This window comes from Palaemon carinicauda, chromosome 12 (genome assembly GCF_036898095.1).
Source record: "Palaemon carinicauda isolate YSFRI2023 chromosome 12, ASM3689809v2, whole genome shotgun sequence".
NCBI lineage: Eukaryota > Metazoa > Arthropoda > Malacostraca > Decapoda > Palaemonidae > Palaemon > Palaemon carinicauda.
Genome location: NC_090736.1, coordinates 148602776 through 148622775, shown reverse-complemented (window position 1 = coordinate 148622775; position 20000 = coordinate 148602776). Strand labels below are relative to the sequence as shown.

At 35.0% G+C, this 20000-nt stretch overlaps 1 protein-coding gene across 2 annotated transcripts in view; it reads left to right on the top strand.

Moving 5' to 3' along the window:
* Positions 1–16122, top strand: part of LOC137650686 (uncharacterized) — a 73203-nt gene extending 57081 nt beyond the window's left edge. For both annotated transcript variants that reach the window (XM_068383852.1, XM_068383850.1), the window contains exons 3-7: positions 295–506; positions 5184–5319; positions 5692–5900; positions 10216–10372; positions 15624–16122. In XM_068383852.1, the coding sequence (XP_068239953.1) occupies positions 295–506; positions 5184–5319; positions 5692–5900; positions 10216–10372; positions 15624–15691 (782 nt within the window). In that variant the 3' untranslated portion in view covers positions 15692–16122. The remainder of the gene's footprint in view (positions 1–294; positions 507–5183; positions 5320–5691; positions 5901–10215; positions 10373–15623) is intronic.
* Positions 16123–20000: the final 3878 nt, after the last annotated feature.

Genomic DNA, 20000 nt, shown 5'->3' with positions numbered 1-20000 from the left:
GAGACACTTATACTCCACCCCTTTCTGGACGACAGGTGTCTGGGAGCCCGAGACCGGTCAAATGTTCAACTATACTGTACAGTTGACCGTTTTCGCACTCCCAGACACCTGTCGTCCAGAAAGGGGTGAAATGGAAATCTCTCTTAAACACCCGGACATCCATCAACTTATATGAGTGACTGTACCTGTCATTTCGTATCGTCACTATTGTACATTACCTCTTTTCTGTATTTGCAGTGATCCCAAGCTTGAATATGTTATCAACAATATAATTTTTCACCTCATTCCTTCCAGCCACGTGCGTCAGAGTATCCGATGTAAGGGTGCCCGCTCTGGTCGTATCCGGATCCGCTGTGCAGCTGACCTGTAACATCGAACAGCGGCGCGACCGACCGGATCCGGTTTATTCGGTTAAGTGGTACCGAGGCGTGGAACACTTCTACGAGTATATACCGAAGAACGATCCTCCGGCCAGAGATTATCCTCTGCCTTATATCAATGTCGATGTGAGTTTCGCTCTCTCTCTCTCTCTCTCTCTCTCTCTCTCTCTCTCTCTCTCTCTCTCTTTATGATACTTTAATGATGTTTCTCATTTCTGGAGGAAATGCATAATGTAATCCAGATAAAGATATTAGACATGCATATATATATATATATATATATATATATATATATATATATATATATATATATACATACTGTATATATATATAAATAAATACATACCATTACAAAGAGCTTGATAACCATCCACCTATACAGGCCCCATACGAACGAGCAACAAAAGGGAAGAGATTTTAATTAATATTTTGGAATATTTTACGAAACAATACTACTGAAACACAGGGATTCTTTTCATGAAATATGTTTTCAATATATCTTACTAATTGTTCTTCTTCCGAGAGTGTAATTAAAAGCATCCAAATGGGACATGAGTAATACACATTTCATCAATTGAGGTAAACTTAAGTCTTTTAAATTAGAGTTTCTCTTTAATAAGCTGTAACGAATAGTGAGAGGTAGGCCTATATTATTATTATTATTGTTATAATTATTATTATTATTGCTAATTTTATTATTATTATTGTTATTATTATTAGCTAAGCTACAACCCTAGTTGGAAAAGTAAGATGCTATAAGCCCAAGGGCTTCAACAGGGAAAAGTATCCCAGTGAGGAAAGGAAACAAGGAAAAATAAAATATTTGTAAGGAATAGGCCAGACTAATCGGTGTATGTGTAGGCAAAGGAAAAATTAACCGTAACCAGAGAGAAGGTAAGTGCGGTATTAAGTAGGAGGTAGGTGCAGGTCAACATCCACCTACCCAATTGTGTCATGTTTGGCCTAAGGAATGATGGGTAGGCCTACGCAGGTTTGTCAATACAAGTGACTGGCAAAATGCGTGAGTGTTCCTACAAAAACACAGAGCATCGTTCTTTGAATAGGAGACTTGTCCTTAATTCTCTTGCTCTTGTTTTTTTTTATTTGAAAGATGTATTTATAATATTGTTACTGTTCTTAAAATATTTTATTTTAAAATTGTTTGTTGGTTTATTCATTTCCTTATTTTATCTCCTCACTAGGCTATTTACCCTGTTGGAGCCCTTGAGATTATAGCATCTTGCTTTTCCAAGTAGGATTGTAGCTTACTTTTTGATAATAATGATAATAATAATAATAGCAAAAACAACAACAACAAAAATAACAACAACAATAATAATAATAATAATAATAATAATAATAATAATAATAATAATAATAATAACAACAATAACAACAGCAACCACAACAACAATAATAATAATAATAATAATAATAATAATAATAATAATAATAATGATAAAATAATAATAATAATAATAATAATGATAAAATAATAATAATAATAATAATAATAATAATGATAATAATAATAATAATAATAATAATAATAATAATAATAATAATAATAATAATGGGTGGTATTCAGTACCCCAGAACCAGTCAGGAATATTCTTTTCTTCCACGGATTTGTCAGAATTCCAGGTCGCGTACAGAAGCAAGGAAGGTAACTCCAGCATAGGATGTAGATGCTGCTGGGGCCTTGCCCAGTAATGACTCGAGGGAAAGCCAGTGCTAGGGCATGAAACACCAAAATCTCCATAGAGAGAAATGTAGGATGTGTCGGACAAAGCTACGAAGACAAAATGTGAATGGTAGACACCAACCCATCCTCCTTGTTAGAGAAATAGCTGCGATTTGCCAGGCAGCTTATTAATGATGAACAATATGCCTCCATCTTCATTCGTTGGTTCTGGCAGGAGATGGAAGAAACCGGCCATATTTTCGGAAGCGATTGAAAGTGATTATTATTATTATTGAGTTAAAAGTAATGGCTGCATCGGCAGAGTTTATTTTCTTATCCAATTTTTCTATTTTCAAGTCTGCTGGCTGATTGCAGCGCTCTAGAGAAGAGAATTATCCGGAAAATAGAAAAATTGGATAAGAAAATAAACTCTGCCGATGCAGCCATTACTTTTAACTCAACCTGCCTAAAAGAGGGTCTCCTACCACGATATTATTATTATTATTATTATTATTATCATTATTATTATTATTATTATTATTATTATTATTATTATTATTATTATAGGCTAAGCTACAACCCTAGTTGGAAAAGCAGGATGCTATAAGCCCAGGGGCCCCAACAGGGAAAATAGCCCAGTGAGGAAAGGAAATAAGGAAAAATAAAATATTTTAGGAATAGTAACATTATTAAAATAAATATTTCCTATTTAAACTATGAAAACTTTAACAGAACAAGAGGAAGAGAAACTAAATAGAAAAGTGTGCCCGAGTGTACCCTCAAGCAAGAGAACTCTAACCCAAGATAGTGGAAGACCATGGTACAGAGGCTATGGCACTACCCAAGAATAGAGAACAATGGTTTGATTTTGGACTGTCCTTCTCCTAGAAGAGCTGCTTACCATAGCTAAAGAGTCTCTTCTACCAACCTACCTGACCACCCTTTACATTCAGATCTCCCTGGACAATTCTTTCGTAATACTAGGCAGGCAGTTTATTCTAATAGCCAGGCCTTCTCCATCATGAGGCTCAATACTACACAGTATTCTAGAAGTTTTATTCCAGCTGTTACCAAGTTGTGGAATGATCTTCCTAATCGGGTAGTTGAATCAATAGGACTTCAAAAGTTTAAAGTTGGAGCAAATGTTTTTATGTTGACCAGGCTGACATGAGTCTTTTTATAGTTTATATATGACATATCTGTTTTTGACGTTGTTAATAGTTTATATAGGACATATCTATGTTGACGTTGTTACTGTTCCTGTTCTTAGAATGATATATTGTTAATTTATTCTCATAATTTATTTACTTCCTTATTTCCTTTCCTCACTGGGCTATTTTTCCCTATTGGAGCCCTTGAGCTTATAGCATCTTGCTTTTCCAACTAGGGTTGTAGCTTGGCTAGTAATAATAATAATGATAATATACCTTGGATGATGTAAACATTGGATGTGTGGAGTAGGAAGGAGACAGAGATCGAATATCCTGTGAGACTGCGTATTGGATAAGTGTATAATTTATATCCCTAGTGTAAGATATATACTCCCGCTGGAAGACAAACAATTAGTAAGAAAAATAGAACATATTAAGAAGATTCTCTGTCATAAAACATTTATTATTATTATTATTATTATTATTATTATTATTGTTGTTGTTGTTGTTGTTGTTGTTGTTGTTGCCGCATAGTATTTCAAGAAAACCACAGTCCTGCATTCTACGATGTTCACCATACAGACTATAAAGATCTATTATCATGGGTAGTAGGTTGGCCAGGGCACCAGCCACCCGTTGAAATACCACTGCCCGAGAGTAGTACTACATTGGATCCTTCTTTCTGGTTACGGCTCATTTTCCCTTTTCTTACTCTCACACACACACACACACACACGCTAAATAGTCTGGCCTATTCTTTACATATTCTCCTCTGTCCTCTACCTACACTGACAACACAGATTACCCAACAATCTTTCTTCCTTCAAGGGGTTACTGCATTGTAATTGTTCAGTGGCTACTTTCCTCTTGCTAAGGGTAGAAGAGACTCTTTAGCTATGGCAAGCAGCTCCTCTAGGAGAAGGACACTCCAAAATCAAACCTATTGTTCCCTAATTTTGGGTAGTGCCATAGCCTCTGTACCATGGTCTTCCACTGTCTTGGGTTAAAGTTCTCTTGCTTGAGGGTACAATCGAGCACACTATTCGATCTTATTTCTCATCCTTTTGTTTTGTTCAAGTTTTTACAGTTTACTGTATATAGATATTTGTTTTAATGTCACTTTTATAAGAATATTTTACTTTCCTTTTTTCCTTTCCTCACTGGGCTATTTTCCCTATTGGAACCCCTGGGTTAATAGCATCCTGCTTTTCCAACTAGGGTTGTAGCTTAGCAAGTAATAATAATCATAATAATAAAGGCTAATATTGGAACGAGACACAATTAAAGACAACCCATCTAATAAAGATAATAAAGCAGTTGAGTGAAAAGTGTAAAGTGTGGCTTTAAGGGACACTGCAAAGATCCACTGACATTGCCTGCAGTGTGCCACGTTTATATTGAATCTTCAATTATTCTTCATTATACATTACACAGGGCATAAATACACAGGCTCTTGCTTAAATAGCAGACATGATATGATTCTGTTATGGGTAGTTGGGTTAGGATGGGCGGTTGGGTTAGGTTAAGTGGTTGGGTTAGGTTAGGCGGTTGAGCTGGGTTAGGTTAGGCGGTTGAGTTGGGTTAGATTAGGCAGTTGGGTGGTTGGGTTAGGTTAGGCGGTTGAGTTGTGTTGGGTTGGTTTACATTAGGCAGTTGGGTGGATGGGTTATATTAGGCGGTTGAGTTGGGTTGGGTTGGTTTAGATTAGGCAGTTGGGTGGATGGGTTAGGTTAGGCAGTTGGGTTATGTTAGGTGGTTGAGTTAGATTAGGCGGTTGAGTTAGGTTAGGCGGTTGGGTTAGAGAAGGTGGTTAGGTTAGGTTAAGTGGTTTGGTTAGGTTAGGTAGTTGGGTTAGGTTATGTTAGGTAGTGGGGCTAGGTTAGATTCTTAGGCTTACTCTGCATGTGGCGAGTAGATACGAAGGAAATCAATACACAGTAATGAAAAAGGGACAATTACCCGTTGCAGAGAAGTCGGAGCAACCTTACATCGGTAATGCTGACGGGGCTGAAGAAGGAGTCCTCTGGAACTTTCCGCTGTGAGGTCCTTGGCGATAGTCCACTCTTCGAGACGGACGATGATGCACAGAACATGACTGTGTTAGGTGAGGTGTTTATGAAAGTACTTGGAATATGATCTGTCTTAAAATTTGTGTTATTTTTTTTTTCTTACCAGATTTTATGCCATATGAGTGTAAGCCCATGAAACATAATGCGTATAGCATAATATATATATATATATATATATATATATATATATATATATATATATATATATATATATATGTATATATAATATATATATATACTCGATGTATGTGCATATATGTCATATATGATTTATATACCTGTAATTACGTATATATTCATACAAATGTATATATATATATATATATATATATATATATATATATATTATATATATATATATATATATATATATAAAGCATTTTCTTCCTTTTTTCCCTTTATGGTAGAGGTGCCTGTGTGGGGACCCGCCATCCAAGGCTTAACACCTGGTAGTCGAATCCTTCCGGGGGACATTGTCAAAACCCGGTGCCTAGTCGGAGCCTCTGACCCTCTAGTCGATATCTCCTGGCTTCTGAACGGCCAAGAAATGCCCTCACATGCCCAAGTGACGCTGATATCTCAGGGCAACACGTATGGAGAAAACATACAGGCTTCTGTAAGTATGAGGGACATTTAGCAGACTCGAGAGAGTTCATCCCTACTTCTTTTTTGTTTGTAAACAGTAGACAAGTTTTGGTAGATGCTGTGATATGGATGGATGAGAACTATGCAAGCTAATGTCTGACCTTGTAGAAGTGTAACTGTTAGGCATTAACAAAGAGGCGAGGTAAATGCAAGAAAAGGATATTCAACAGGTAATGATCTTATATGCAATTAGTTGTAAGTAAGGACGTCACAAATATTCGAGCAACCTAAAACCAGCCATGGAAAGCTTAAAGAAGTTGTTCTGTTATCAGTGTGGGAGGGAGCAAGAGATAAAAAAGCAATAGCATTAGCCCACATTGTATGGGCGTGTATGAAATACGTGCGGTACAACCTATTACTCGCTCTAATATACAGTTGTAAGTACAGTTGGACACAAGAATTTCTGGTGCACATTGCCCTGAGGAAATACACCTAGTTACACCATTAATGCGTGGTGAGTAACAAAAGAGATTGTGTAGGGAGAGATGGCCTAGGTGGTGGGTGCAGTACGAGTGAGATAGGGTGCACTTCCTCGTAGTGAGGTGTACCATGAATTCCTGTGTCCAAATGTTCACATAATCATGAGCTTCATCTACTACTTTAACTTGGTCATGCGTGAAATGGGTTGAAAGTATGTACATGTTTCTTTCATTGCTTCATGAAATATGCATCGCCTTTTCCTAGGTTGAACTTAAGCAGTTAATTTTGTTATCTATTTTGCAAAAGAGACCACTTTGTTAGTAGTAATGCTTTGAATTCACAAAATTATCATTTTTTTTTTTATAAATACCCGTCCTGTGAATTCATTTAGCAAAAGGAATTCCAGTTTTTTAAAACAAGTGGCTCTAAATATTTGCACTATAATCATTCTAGAATACTGCTTAGGAAATACAGTATATAAACGGCATGAATAAAGATACTGTTGCAGAATACTAAAATAAGCATTAAATGTAAAGTGGTCTGAATATGAATAATACTTGAAAATTCCAACTATGATGCTACTTAGTACATGACTTTGATAAGGCATCCTTCGTAATATGAGACAAGTCTTGTAAAATGTTCAAATCAAGCCAATATAAACTTAACATTTCTGACTAAGAACTACTAACGCCTGAGTGACAAGCACTTACCTAAAGCTAATTTGACCCCACTATTCGTACCCAGGAGATAGAAAGAACCACTACTGTAGAGCATCAGTAACAAACACCTAAAGCTAACTTGACCCCACCATTCATACTCAGGAGATAGAAAGAACCACTACTGTAGAGCATCAGTAACAAACACATAAAGCTAACTTGACTCCACCATTCATACTCAGGAGATAGAAAGAACCACTACTGTAGAGCATCAGTAACAAACACCTAAAGCTAACTTGACCCCACCATTCATACCCAGGAGATAGAAAGAACCGCTACTGCAGAGCATCAGTAACAAACACATAAAGCTAACTTGACTGCACTATTTGTACTCAGGAAATAGAAAGAACCACTACTGTAGAGCATCAGTAACAAACACATAAAGCTAACTTGACTCCACCATTCATACTCAGGAGATAGAAATAACTACTACTGTAGAGCATCAGTAACAAACACATAAAGCTAACTTGACTCCACCATTCATACTCAGGAGATAGAAAGAACCACTACTGTAGAGCATCAGTAACAAACACATAAAGCTAACTTGACTCCACCATTCATACTCAGGAACTAGAAAAAACTACTACTGTAGAGCATCAGTAACAAACACATAAAGCTAACTTGACTCCACCATTCATACTCAGGAGATAGAAAGAACTACTACTGTAGAGCATCAGTAACAAACACATAAAGCTAACTTGACTGCACTATTTGTACTCAGGAAATAGAAAGAACCACTACTGTAGAGCATCAGTAACAAACACATAAAGCTAACTTGACTCCACCATTCATACTCAGGAGATAGAAAGAACTACTACTGTAGAGCATCAGTAACAAACACATAAAGCTAACTTGACTCCACCAGAGATAGAAAGAACCACTACTGTAGAGCATCAGTAACAAACACATAAAGCTAACTTGACTCCACCATTCATACTCAGGAGATAGAAAGAACCACTACTGTAGAGCATCAGTAACAAACACATAAAGCTAACTTGACTCCACCATTCATACTCAGGAGATAGAAAGAACCACTACTGTAGAGCATCAATAACAAACACATAAAGCTAACTTGACTCCACCATTCATACTCAGGAGATAGAAAGAACCACTACTGTAGAGCATCAGTAACAAACACATAAAGCTAACTTGACTCCACCATTCATACTCAGGAGATAGAAAGAACCACTACTGTAGAGCATCAATAACAAACACAAAGCTAACTTGACTCCACCATTCATACTCAAGAGATAGAAAGAACCACTACTGTAGAGCATCAATAACAAACACATAAAGCTAATTTGACTCCACCATTCATACTCAGGAGATAGAAAGAACCACTACTGTAGAGCATCAGTAACAAACACATAAAGCTAACTTGACTCCACCATTCATACTCAGGAGATAGAAAGAACCACTACCGTAGAGCATCAGTAACAAACACATAAAGCTAACTTGACTGCACTATTTGTGCTCAGGATATAGAAAGAAGCACTACAGGAGCCTCGATGGCTGAGTCGGTCTGGGGAGCAAGCTCGGACTTGCTAGAAGTCTGTGGCGCGGGTTCAACTCCGCACCTGACCAGTCAGAAAGGCGGACACTTTGCTATTAGTGTAGACACCTCAGGATTATGTATGTAATCGATGGATAGGTTTGCGTAAAGCAAATGGGTGTTACAGACTAATACACACTCAAAGAAAGCCATTACAACACCTAAAAAAACCATGACAGACACCCCATACATCTCGAACTGTCGACCTAACAACGCCATGACTCCTCGCTGCTGGGAGGAAAGGTGATGGTGGCTGGTACAACACATAAACATATGCTACCCGGGTCTAGTCAAAAGCAGGCAGGGCAGCCGGTCGGGACTACGGTCCACCCCAAACGCCAAAGCAAAGTCCTTCAAAAGAAGGCAACCGTGTTACCCCATACGTATGCGAAAAAGTACGCTAATAGTAGAAGAAGAAGAAGAGAGAAAGAACAACTACTGTAGATCATCAGTAACAAAAACTTGAAGCTAACTTGAGCTCAATATTCGTACTCAGGAGATAGAAAGAACCACTACTATACAGCATCAGTAATAAACACATAAAGCTAATTTGACCCCTCCATTTGTAGTAAGGAGATAGAAAGAACCACTACTGTAGAGCATCAGTAACAAACACTTTAAGCTAACTTGATCTCACTATTCGTACTCTGAGATAGAAAGAACCACCACTGTAGACTTTCAGTAACAAACAAATAAAGATAACATAACCCCTCTATTCGTACTCAGGATATAGAAAGAACCACTACTATAGACCATCAGTAACAAACACATAAGCTAACTGGACCCCCTATTCGTACTCAGATGGTAAGAACTACTAATGTAGACCATCAGTAACAAACACTCAAAGCTAACTTGACTCAACTATTCGCACTTGGAGATAGAAAGAAATAGACTACTACTGTAGAGGGTCAATAACAAACACATAAGCTAACTTGACCCCACTATTCAGGAGATATAAATAACCACTACTGTAGACCATCAGTAACAAACACTTAAAGCGAACTTGACCCCACTATTTGTACTCAGGAGATAGAAAGAACCACTACTGATGAGCATCAGTAATAAACACATATAGCTAACTTGACCCACTATTCGTACTCAGATGGAAAGAACTACCACTGTACCATCAATAACAAACACAAAGCTAACTTGACCCCCAATTCGTACCCAGATCGACAGAACTACTACTGTAAGGCATCAATAACAAACACAAAGCTAACTTGACCCCCAATTCGTACCCAGATCGACAGAACTACAACTGTAGCAAATCAGTAACACACATAAAGCTAACCTATGCGTACTCAGAAGGAAAGAACTACTACTGTAGCAAATCAGTAACACAAACATAAAGCTAACTTGACCCCCTATGCGTACTCAGATGGTCAGAACTACAACTGTAAGGCATCAGTAACAAACACATAAAGCTAACTTGACCCCTTATGCGTACTCAGATGGTCAGAACTACAACTGTAAGGCATCAGTAACAAACACATAAAGCTAACTTGACCCCCTATGCGTACTCAGATGGTCAGAACTACAACTGTAAGGCATCAGTAACAAACACATAAAGCTAACTTGATTCCTCTATTTGTCCCCAGGAGATGGAGTTCGAGGTGACCGAGGAGTCCTTCAGAAGAGGAGCCTTGACATTAACCTGCGAAGCCAGACTTTTCGACGTCTTCCACAAGTCGACGAACGTCACTTTGATTCACGCGCTGCAACCACACCCAGCGGAGTTCGGCTGGTTTTCAAAAGGTAAACTCTCTCTCTCTCTCTCTCTCTCTCTCTCTCTCTCTCTCTCTCTCTCTCTCTCTCTCTCTCTCTCTCTCTCTCTCACATAAGCTGTTCCTTTATGGTTTGATAAACACATTTCTATAAGTTGTATTTCTAAACAAAGCATGATTGCCTATCGTACGTTCAATAGTTTTTTTTTTTTTTTCCATTGAATATAAATTTACTTTTTTTTTGTAGGTTCTTTTACTTAAAAAAAACTCTGGTTAGGAACGTGCAAAAATGGCCTCCCGAGCTCTAATTGAATATTTGATATTCATTGGGTGATTCTGATTGTCTCTTAACTCCCAGACAAAGACACAGTTTCCTATTTAAAACTAATTAAAGCTCTCTCTCTCTCTCTCTCTCTCTCTCTCTCTCTCTCTCTCTCTCTCTCTCTCTCTCTCTCTCTCTCTCTCTCCCTCGGTGGAGGCAGAGATATTTAAGTTTGGTGTTATGTTAGTAATTATGATATTGGCTATGATAATGATACTATCAACAAAAATGAAAATTGGTATCGCTTTATGGTCTATAAGGATTTCCTATCAAAGTTTAAACAGTTTGAACCCTACGGGACGAGACTAGGCTTTATCTGCCTGCTTTATTATAGTCAATTCTTTTTAGTGAGGCAGATTTACACCGACTCGCAGGGGTGACCCTTTTAGCTCAGAAAAGTTTCCTGGTCGCTGATTGGTTGGACGAGATCATTCTAATCAATCAGATAGCAGGAATTTTTTTCCGAGCTAAAAGGGCACCCACTGCGAGTCGGTGCAAATCTGCCTTACTAAAAAAAATTGAGTATAGTGCAAGGCTGGCGCGTCATCACTGTGCTAGTGCGCTAGCCACGAAGTTGACGGCACAGGGAGGCTCGCAACCTCACACTTCATTGATTAAAATATGTGATATAGAAAATTTATCATTATTACCCTCACCAAGAAGATTATGTTCTCACCTCTATCTGTTTGTTTGTTTATCATCAGCCCAACTCAAAAATTTATCGATGAATATAGAGGAAGATTTCAGGGTATGTTAGAAATGGGATAACTTAGAAGCGAGTATATTTTGTTGGTGGTCCGGATCATAATTCGGATCAACATATGAAAGAGGGAGAGCGTTGCCCGTAGACTTTATAATCTTCATTGGTGGAGGAATGAAATCTCTGATAGTTCTTTCTTGTTATTGATATTTTCTTATTAATAACCGTTATCCATTACTGGAAAATAAAATTATAATTGAGACCCATTTTAGATAAAATACTCGAAATTGATAATAATTATAATCAAAATTCATTCACTGAAAATAGTAAACATAATTAACATCCCTAAATGAAATTGATATTCTGAAATGATATCTGTTAATTTGAAAATGATTCATGATTAGTATGTAGTTTTGAAAACAATATTCATGAATCACTTGTTAATTGAATTTGTTATTCATGATTGACTTCTTGTAAGTAGAAGTAATATTCGTAATATAAAATTGTTAAATGCTAATTATATTAATAATCAACATCTGCTATTTAAATTTATGTATTTAATAAATACCTGTCAGTTAAAAGTGATATATGAAATAAATATCTGTTAATTAAAAATCGCAATTGTAATTAACATCTAGTGATTAAAACCTAATTTATAATCACCCTCTATTGATTGAAAATGAGATAAACAACATTGGTTCATGATGATAAAATTATTTAAATTTGCAATTGTAAATAATAGTTATAACTAATATCTATAAGTAAAGCAAATTATAAATTAAAATCTTTTAATTAGAAACAATGTTCGTAATTGACATCTGTTTTATGAATGACAGTTATAAATAACCTCTGTAATTAAAGTATGTTCAAAATGAACATCTGTAAAAAAAAAAAAAAGTATATTCCAATTCAACATCTGTTAATTTAAAATAAATAGTTAAAGTATATTCAAAATGAACATGTGTAAAAAAAGAGTATATTCCAATTCAACATCTGTTAATTTGAAATAAATAGTTAAAGTATATTCAAAATGAACATGTGTAATAAATGTATATTCTAATTCAACATCTGTTAATTGAAATAGATAGTCATAACTGGCATCTGTCATTTGAAGTCAATGTTCATCAATATGAACATTGAACTGCGCAATGACATTAATCTCCAAAGACGAGAAACTTATGCTACTTATAGTAAATTTTTTTTAGTGAGGCAGATTTGCACCGACTTGCAGGGGTGCCCTTTTAGCTCGGAAAGTTTCCTAATAGCTGATTGGTCAGAAGTATTTTCGTCCGAATACTTCCGACCAATCAGCTATCAGGAAACTTTCCGAGCTAAAAGGGCACCCCTGCGAGTCGGTGCAAACCTGCCTCACTGAAAAAAAATTGATTATAGAATATCACATTATCGTTATCAGTAGTAAGTATCCTTAATAGTAATCCTTGCATTATAGGAAAGGATAAAAAAAATCGTTCTCAAATAAGCAGATTAGTAATTCATTACCTGAATATATGATCATCATTAGTATCATTATTACTGATGGTAGAATATGACGTATATTAAGAATGTAAAATCCATCATTAATTATGTGCGTAAGAAAACTACAAAAGATTAACTAGATTTTAAATTTATTGTTAAGATGCAACTTGTTTCCACAAGTACGTGCATTATTATTATTATTATTATTATTATTATTATTATTATTAGCTAATCTACAACCCTAGTTGAAAAAGCAAGATGCTAAAAGCCCAGGGGCTCCAACATGGAAAAATAGCCCAGTAAGGAAAGAAAATAAGGAAACAAATAAACGATATAAGAAGTAATGAACAATTAAAGTAAAATATTTAAAAAAAAATATCAACATTAAAACAGATATTTCATATATAAACTATAAAAAAGACTTACGTCACCATGATATATACATATATAAATGTATAAATACTTATTGTGAGCTTAAGGACATGAGCCTCGCTTAATAATTAAATATTTTAGATATTTTATTTTTATTTTTTTTATTTTATTTTTCCTCGCAATATAAATATCACTAGAAGTAAAAATATTACTTATATTTTATATAGAATCCAATGAATCTCTTAATTTCGACTTCATAAATTGTATGTTCTACACAGTCACTAAGTTTATTTTTTTGACCTGTCCAATGTTTGGCCCATCTAGTTTAATTTCTTCACCTGTTCAATATTTGACCCACTTAGTTTAATTTGTTCACCTGTTCAATATTTGACCCACTTAGTTTAATTTGTTCACCTGTTCTATGTTTTTGTTCAGCTGTTCAAGGTTTGTCTAACTTAGTTTATTTTGTTCAGCTGTTCTATGTGTGTCTGCTGTTCAATGTTTGTCTCCCTTTGTTTAATCTGTTCATCTGTTCAGTGTTTGTCTCACTTAGTTTACTTTGTTCATCTGTTCAATGTTTGTCTCTCTTAGTTTAATTTGTTTTGCTGTTCAATGTTTGTCTCACTTAGTATAATTTGTTCAGCTGTTCAGTGTTTGCATCACTCAGTATAACTTGTTCAGGTGTTCAGTGTTTGTCTCACTTAAGTTTGTTCAGCTGTTCAATGTTTGTCTCACTTAAATTTGTTCATTTGTTCAATATTTGTCTCAGTATAATTTGTGCAGCTGTTCCATGTTTGCCTCCCTTTCTTTAATTTGTTCAGCTGTTCAATATTTGCCTCACTTCGTTCAATTTGTTCAGCTGTTCAATGTTTGTCTCACTTAAATTTTTTCAGCTGTTCAATGTTTGCCTCACTTAAATTTGTTCAGCTGTTCTATGTTTGTCTCACTTAGTTTAATTGGTTCAGCTGTTCAATATTTGTCTCACTTAAATTTGTTCAGCTGTTCAATGTTTGTCTCACTTAAATTTATTCAGTTGTTCCATGTTTATATCACTTAAATATGTTCAGCTGTTCAGTGTTTGCCTCACTTAGTTTAATTTGTTCAGCTGTTCCATGATTCTCACACTTAAATATGTTCAGCTGTTCAATGTTTGCCTCACCTAAATTTGTTCAGCTGTTCAATATGTCTCACTTAAATATGTTCAGCTGTTCAATGTTTATCCTCTGATTATTCTTACACATCCGTATATAAAAGAAGGCCTAAGCGTACACTCCTATCTTGTAAAACACTAAGATTTATTGATACTCGCAACAGACCTAAGTAGTCTGGTGTTAGCTTTAATGGGTGTTAATGAGCTCCAGAAAGGCAATTAAGTAAATTATTTGGAAAAAATATTGGCGATGTTCATCCGTTGTTTGTTTTAATGACTTTGCGGAATCATTATGTTTATGATAATGGCATTTCCTTAATTTTAGTTTTTTTTTTATTCTTTCTTATATTTTTTAACTTTCACGTTTTTTTTCTTTATAATTTTCTCCATATTTTTTTTCACTACAGATTTATTTTTGGTTAAGTTTTTGATATGTTAATATATATATATACATATATATATATGTATATATATATATATATATATATATAAATATATATATATATATACATACATACATACATACATATATATATATATATATATATATATATATATAAATATATATATATATATACATACATACATACATACATACATATATATATATATATATATATATATATATATATATATATATATATTTATACATATATATATATATATGTGTGTGTATACACATATATATAGTTCTTTCTTTCTATATCAGTTCATTTTAATTTTCAAAACTAATATTTCTGCCACTGAATTAATAACTATCGTATTTTTTCTATTTCATTTTTGGATACCTTTTAATCATATACTTCATTCTATTATTCCATAATATTATTAATATATAAATCAGTTGATAAGACAAATAGAATTAGCGTAACGAAAATATTTTTACATAAAAAGATCAGAGTACAGACAGCAAGAGCAGTACTGGACCCTATAAATACAAATACAAAGTTAATAATACCAATTCCCTAATATCGCAAGAGGGTCTGCCCCTCTCTTTTATTCTTCTCCTGTACTTCTCTTTCTCCCTATTTCCTTAACCTTCCCCATCCCGAGTACCTACCTTTGAGCTATAAACTGGATTGTATCCAGGGGTACTCTTCCTTTCCCCATATTCCCCACTTCCCTATTATTATCATTATTATTATTATTATTATTATTATTATTATTATTATTATTATTATTATTATCAGCAAATGAAAATGTATAAATAAACACTAAAGCTACGAAACATCCACTTTCACTTTTTGTTTTTCTCTTTCCAGGATCCTCGGCCAATTCTCTAAAGCTCATGCCGGCACTGATGTTCCTGCTACACATATCACTTTTATAATAAAGTTGTTCTTCGTTCTTATTATTTTCGTTTTTATTAGTCGACGTGAAAAGCCTGTAGCCTACTTCTCCGTCTGGAAGGTCTACCCAGACTCCAACGTAGCCAAACGGTAGAATATTTTGAGTAAACTTTCTAGACGCTTCAGGTGTACAGTTTTGCTTCAATGCCAGCTTCTGACTTTTATTGCAAGAGCCCGTGTTTAGAAGGCAATCTTCAACAACGTTCCCAGAGACCCTGGTTCACCTTTTCACCCTTCCAGTTTGTTCTTCCAGGCTGGTGATTGTTTCATGGTCTGCCGCTGTAGATGCAAAGACAGTAAAGGGGAGACTAGAAAGTCGCTGGAATTTCCGTGAGCATTTTCCCTCGTTAGTAAGGCGCGTTGGCAATAGATGGCGCTGATCAGTTCGAGGAAAAAAAAGCTCTTAATAGAAATTATGTTTGTCCCAACTGCTGAATAATGGTATACAAATAAAAGATTTTTTAAATATATTATTTTTTAGAAATACTATACCTACTGCAGTGTACTAATGCCAAAGGCTTAAATTCTATGAATAGTTGTCATACGCCCGTGAGGGATTTTCAGTGAATTTTAGTTGGACGCGTTGTTAATAGATGGCGCTACCATCTCTCTTGTAGTAGAGCTGTCTGGTTTTCCCTCGACTGTCCTTGCTTTGGGTGTAGGGAAAAGGCGGTGTCACATAAGCACGATGAGATGGTGCCACGCAAGACATATTTCGTGGCATAAGAGTGTCCTACAAACACGTTTTTATAAAGGTCGTGGCACACAGTTTTTTTTTATAATGGCTAAATCACACGTAAAGGAAATATCGCGTGAATACTTTCTTTCTGTAAAGTTTGTGATACAAAAACACGTGTTTTTCAAGGTGGTGTCACATGAACATTTTATCTTGCAAAAAAGGTGCCACACGCTTCCAATGAAAGCAATGTCACATGAAGCCTGTTACTTAGCATTTTTTATTACCAAGTAGCCAATATAATTAATTAAGGTGATGTCTCATATAAACGAAAAGTGTAAATTCATTTTACCACTGTTTGAACGCTTCAAGGTCGCTCTTGAAAAGCAAGAATCAAGGGCCAGGACAATGCCTTAGAGACTGACCATATGATCAGTGCCCAGGCCCCCTCACCATCAAGTTAGGACCAGGGAGGGCCAGGCAATGGCTGCTGATGACTCATCAGCTCAAAAAAGAATTCTATCATCGATTGTGTTAAGTAGGTGGAATAATTCTGGTCTGGACAATATCTGGACACCATTTTCAGTTTGAATTAACCAATAGGATCAGTTAACCCCTAACTTTATATAGCTCAAGCCAGAGGAAGCAAGAAAATCACGAAGAGGAAGAGTATTCCAAATCCTGGCAAAAGAAGGGAAGAATCATATCACGTAAGTTATTAAGTTATGACATTCATCGTGCATTTATCTATTTACATTTTCACATTTTTTCACAAAAAAAGTACATACACACATGGGTTTATAATAGCATTTATATGTGTGTGTATGTATGTATGTATGTATGTATTTATGTATGTATATATATGTGTATATATATATATATATATATAAATTTAAATATATACATATATACATATATATATATATATATATATATATATATACATATATATATACATATATACATATATATGTGTATATATATAAATTTATATATATACATATATACATATATATACATACATATATATATATATATATATATATATATATACATATATATATTTATATATATATATATATATATATATATATACATATATATATATCGATTCCTTGTAAGCAAAAAAATAATAGCAAAACCATATCTTGGATTCAGCAGTGTAAGGCCATTGAACATAATCTGAAATTTGAACAATCACTTCATAAGAAACTAATTTCAATTTTGCAATATTTCTAATTGCAACTATGTTCAGGCAGCGTAGCAAGACAACTGACCTGAAGTTGAAAGCAAGAGGAAAGCAAAGTCCTTGGAGGACTCTCGAACTTTAGAGTCCCTTGGAGGGCACTGTCTAAAGGTCCTATTTAGTGTCCATTCTCAGTCCCCTGTTACAGAGTTTCATGAATTCTACTTTCCATTCATTTCCGACCTTTAAGGTAAAATTTCGATCGTCACATAACCCATTACATACAATTCCTAATTGACCTCTGACCTTTAAGGCCAGATTTCGACCTCCACATACTCCATTACATACAATTCCTAATTGACCTTCTTCTTTGTGGAAGAAGGTCAAATAGGAATTGTATGTAATGGAGTATGTGAAGATCGAAATCTTACTTTAAAGGTCAGAGGTCAATTAGGAATTGTATGTAATGGGTTATGTGACGATTCCTAATTCACCTCTGACCTTTAAAGTAAGATTTCGATCTTCTCACACTTCATTACATACAATTCCAAATTGACCTCTGACCTTTAAGGCCAGATTTCGACCTCCACATACTCCATTACATACAATTCCTAATTGACCTTCTTCTTCTTTGTGGAAGAAGGTCAATTAGGAATTGTATGTAATGGAGTATGTGAAGATCGAAATCTTACTTTAAAGGTCAGAGGTCAATTAGGAATTGTATGTAATGGGTTATGTGACGATTCCTAATTCACCTCTGACCTTTAAAGTAAGATTTCGATCTTCACACACTTCATTACATACAATTCCTAATTGACCTCTGACCTTTAAGGTAAGATTTCGTTCTTCACACACTTCATTACATACAATTCCAAATTGACCTCTGACCTTTAAGGTAAGATTTCGATCTTCACACACTTCATTACATACAATTCCTAATTGACGTCTGACCTTTAAGGTAAGATTTCGATCTTCACACACTTCATTACATACAATTCCTAATTGACCTCTGACCTTTAAAGTAAGCTTTCGATCTTCACACACTTCATTACATACAATTCCTAATTGACGTCTGACCTTTAAGGTAAGATTTCGATCTTCACACACTTCATTACATACAATTCCTAATTGACCTCTGACCTTTAAGGTAAGATTTCGATCTTCACACACTTCATTACATACAATTCCTAATTGACCTCTGACCTTTAAGGTAAGATTTTGATCTTCACACACTTCATTACATACAATTCCTAATTGACCTCTGACCTTTAAGGTAAGATTTCGATCTTCACACACTTCATTACATACAATTCCGAATTGACCTCTGACCTTTAAAGTAAGATTTCGATCTTCACACACTTAATTACATACAATTCCTAATTGACCTCTGACCTTTAAGGTAAGATTTCGATCTTCACACACTTCATTACATACAATTCCAAATTGACCTCTGACCTTTAAGGTAAGATTTCGATCTTCACACACTTCATTACATACAATTCCTAATTGACGTCTGACCTTTAAGGTAAGATTTCGATCTTCACACACTTCATTACATACAATTCCTAATTGACCTCTGACCTTTAAGGTAAGATTTCGATCTTCACACACTTCATTACATACAATTCCAAATTGACCTCTGACCTTTAAGGTAAGATTTCGATCTTCACACACTTCATTACATACAATTCCTAATTGACCTCTGACCTTTAAGGTAAGATTTCGATCTTCACACACTTCATTACATACAATTCCAAATTGACCTCTGACCTTTAAAGTAAGATTTCGATCTTCACACACTTCATTACATACAATTCCTAATTGACCTCTGACCTTTAAGGTAAGATTTTGATCTTCACATATCCTTTGGCCTCTTCCTATTTGGCTGTCCAACTTCTTGAACTCCCACTTTTCTACTTTTCCTCACTCCAGTTTTCAGTACTCAAGATAAACTCATTGGTCTCGTTAATCCGCTGAATTGAATTGATAACGAGTGAAGCAGTTTTATGCTTACGTCTAACTACATTATCCAATTCTGTTTCTTCTCGGCTCAAATCCCTGACAGGAACACGTTCATGTCGTCTTCTAACTTCACCCAGGGGAATTTTAACCTATGAATTGATAGTGATGGTAGAATTGCATTAGTGTGTGTTCGTACTTACGTAATATCACTTTAACAGATATATAAAACACTTCAGTTATGCTCAGAAATAGTTTGTATATTCGCTGGTTGATGTTGAGGTTAACACCAAAAGTTGAAAAGACTTTTTATCTTTTTTTTTTTGGGGGGGGGGGGAATTGGAGCAAGGATTGACAAACAAATTGTATAAATAAAGTCTACTATTCTTGTTATTTGGTGCAAATGTTGACAACATAATAGAAAAATATTTTTGGTGCATAACTTGAAATTTAAAAGATATTAGCTAAT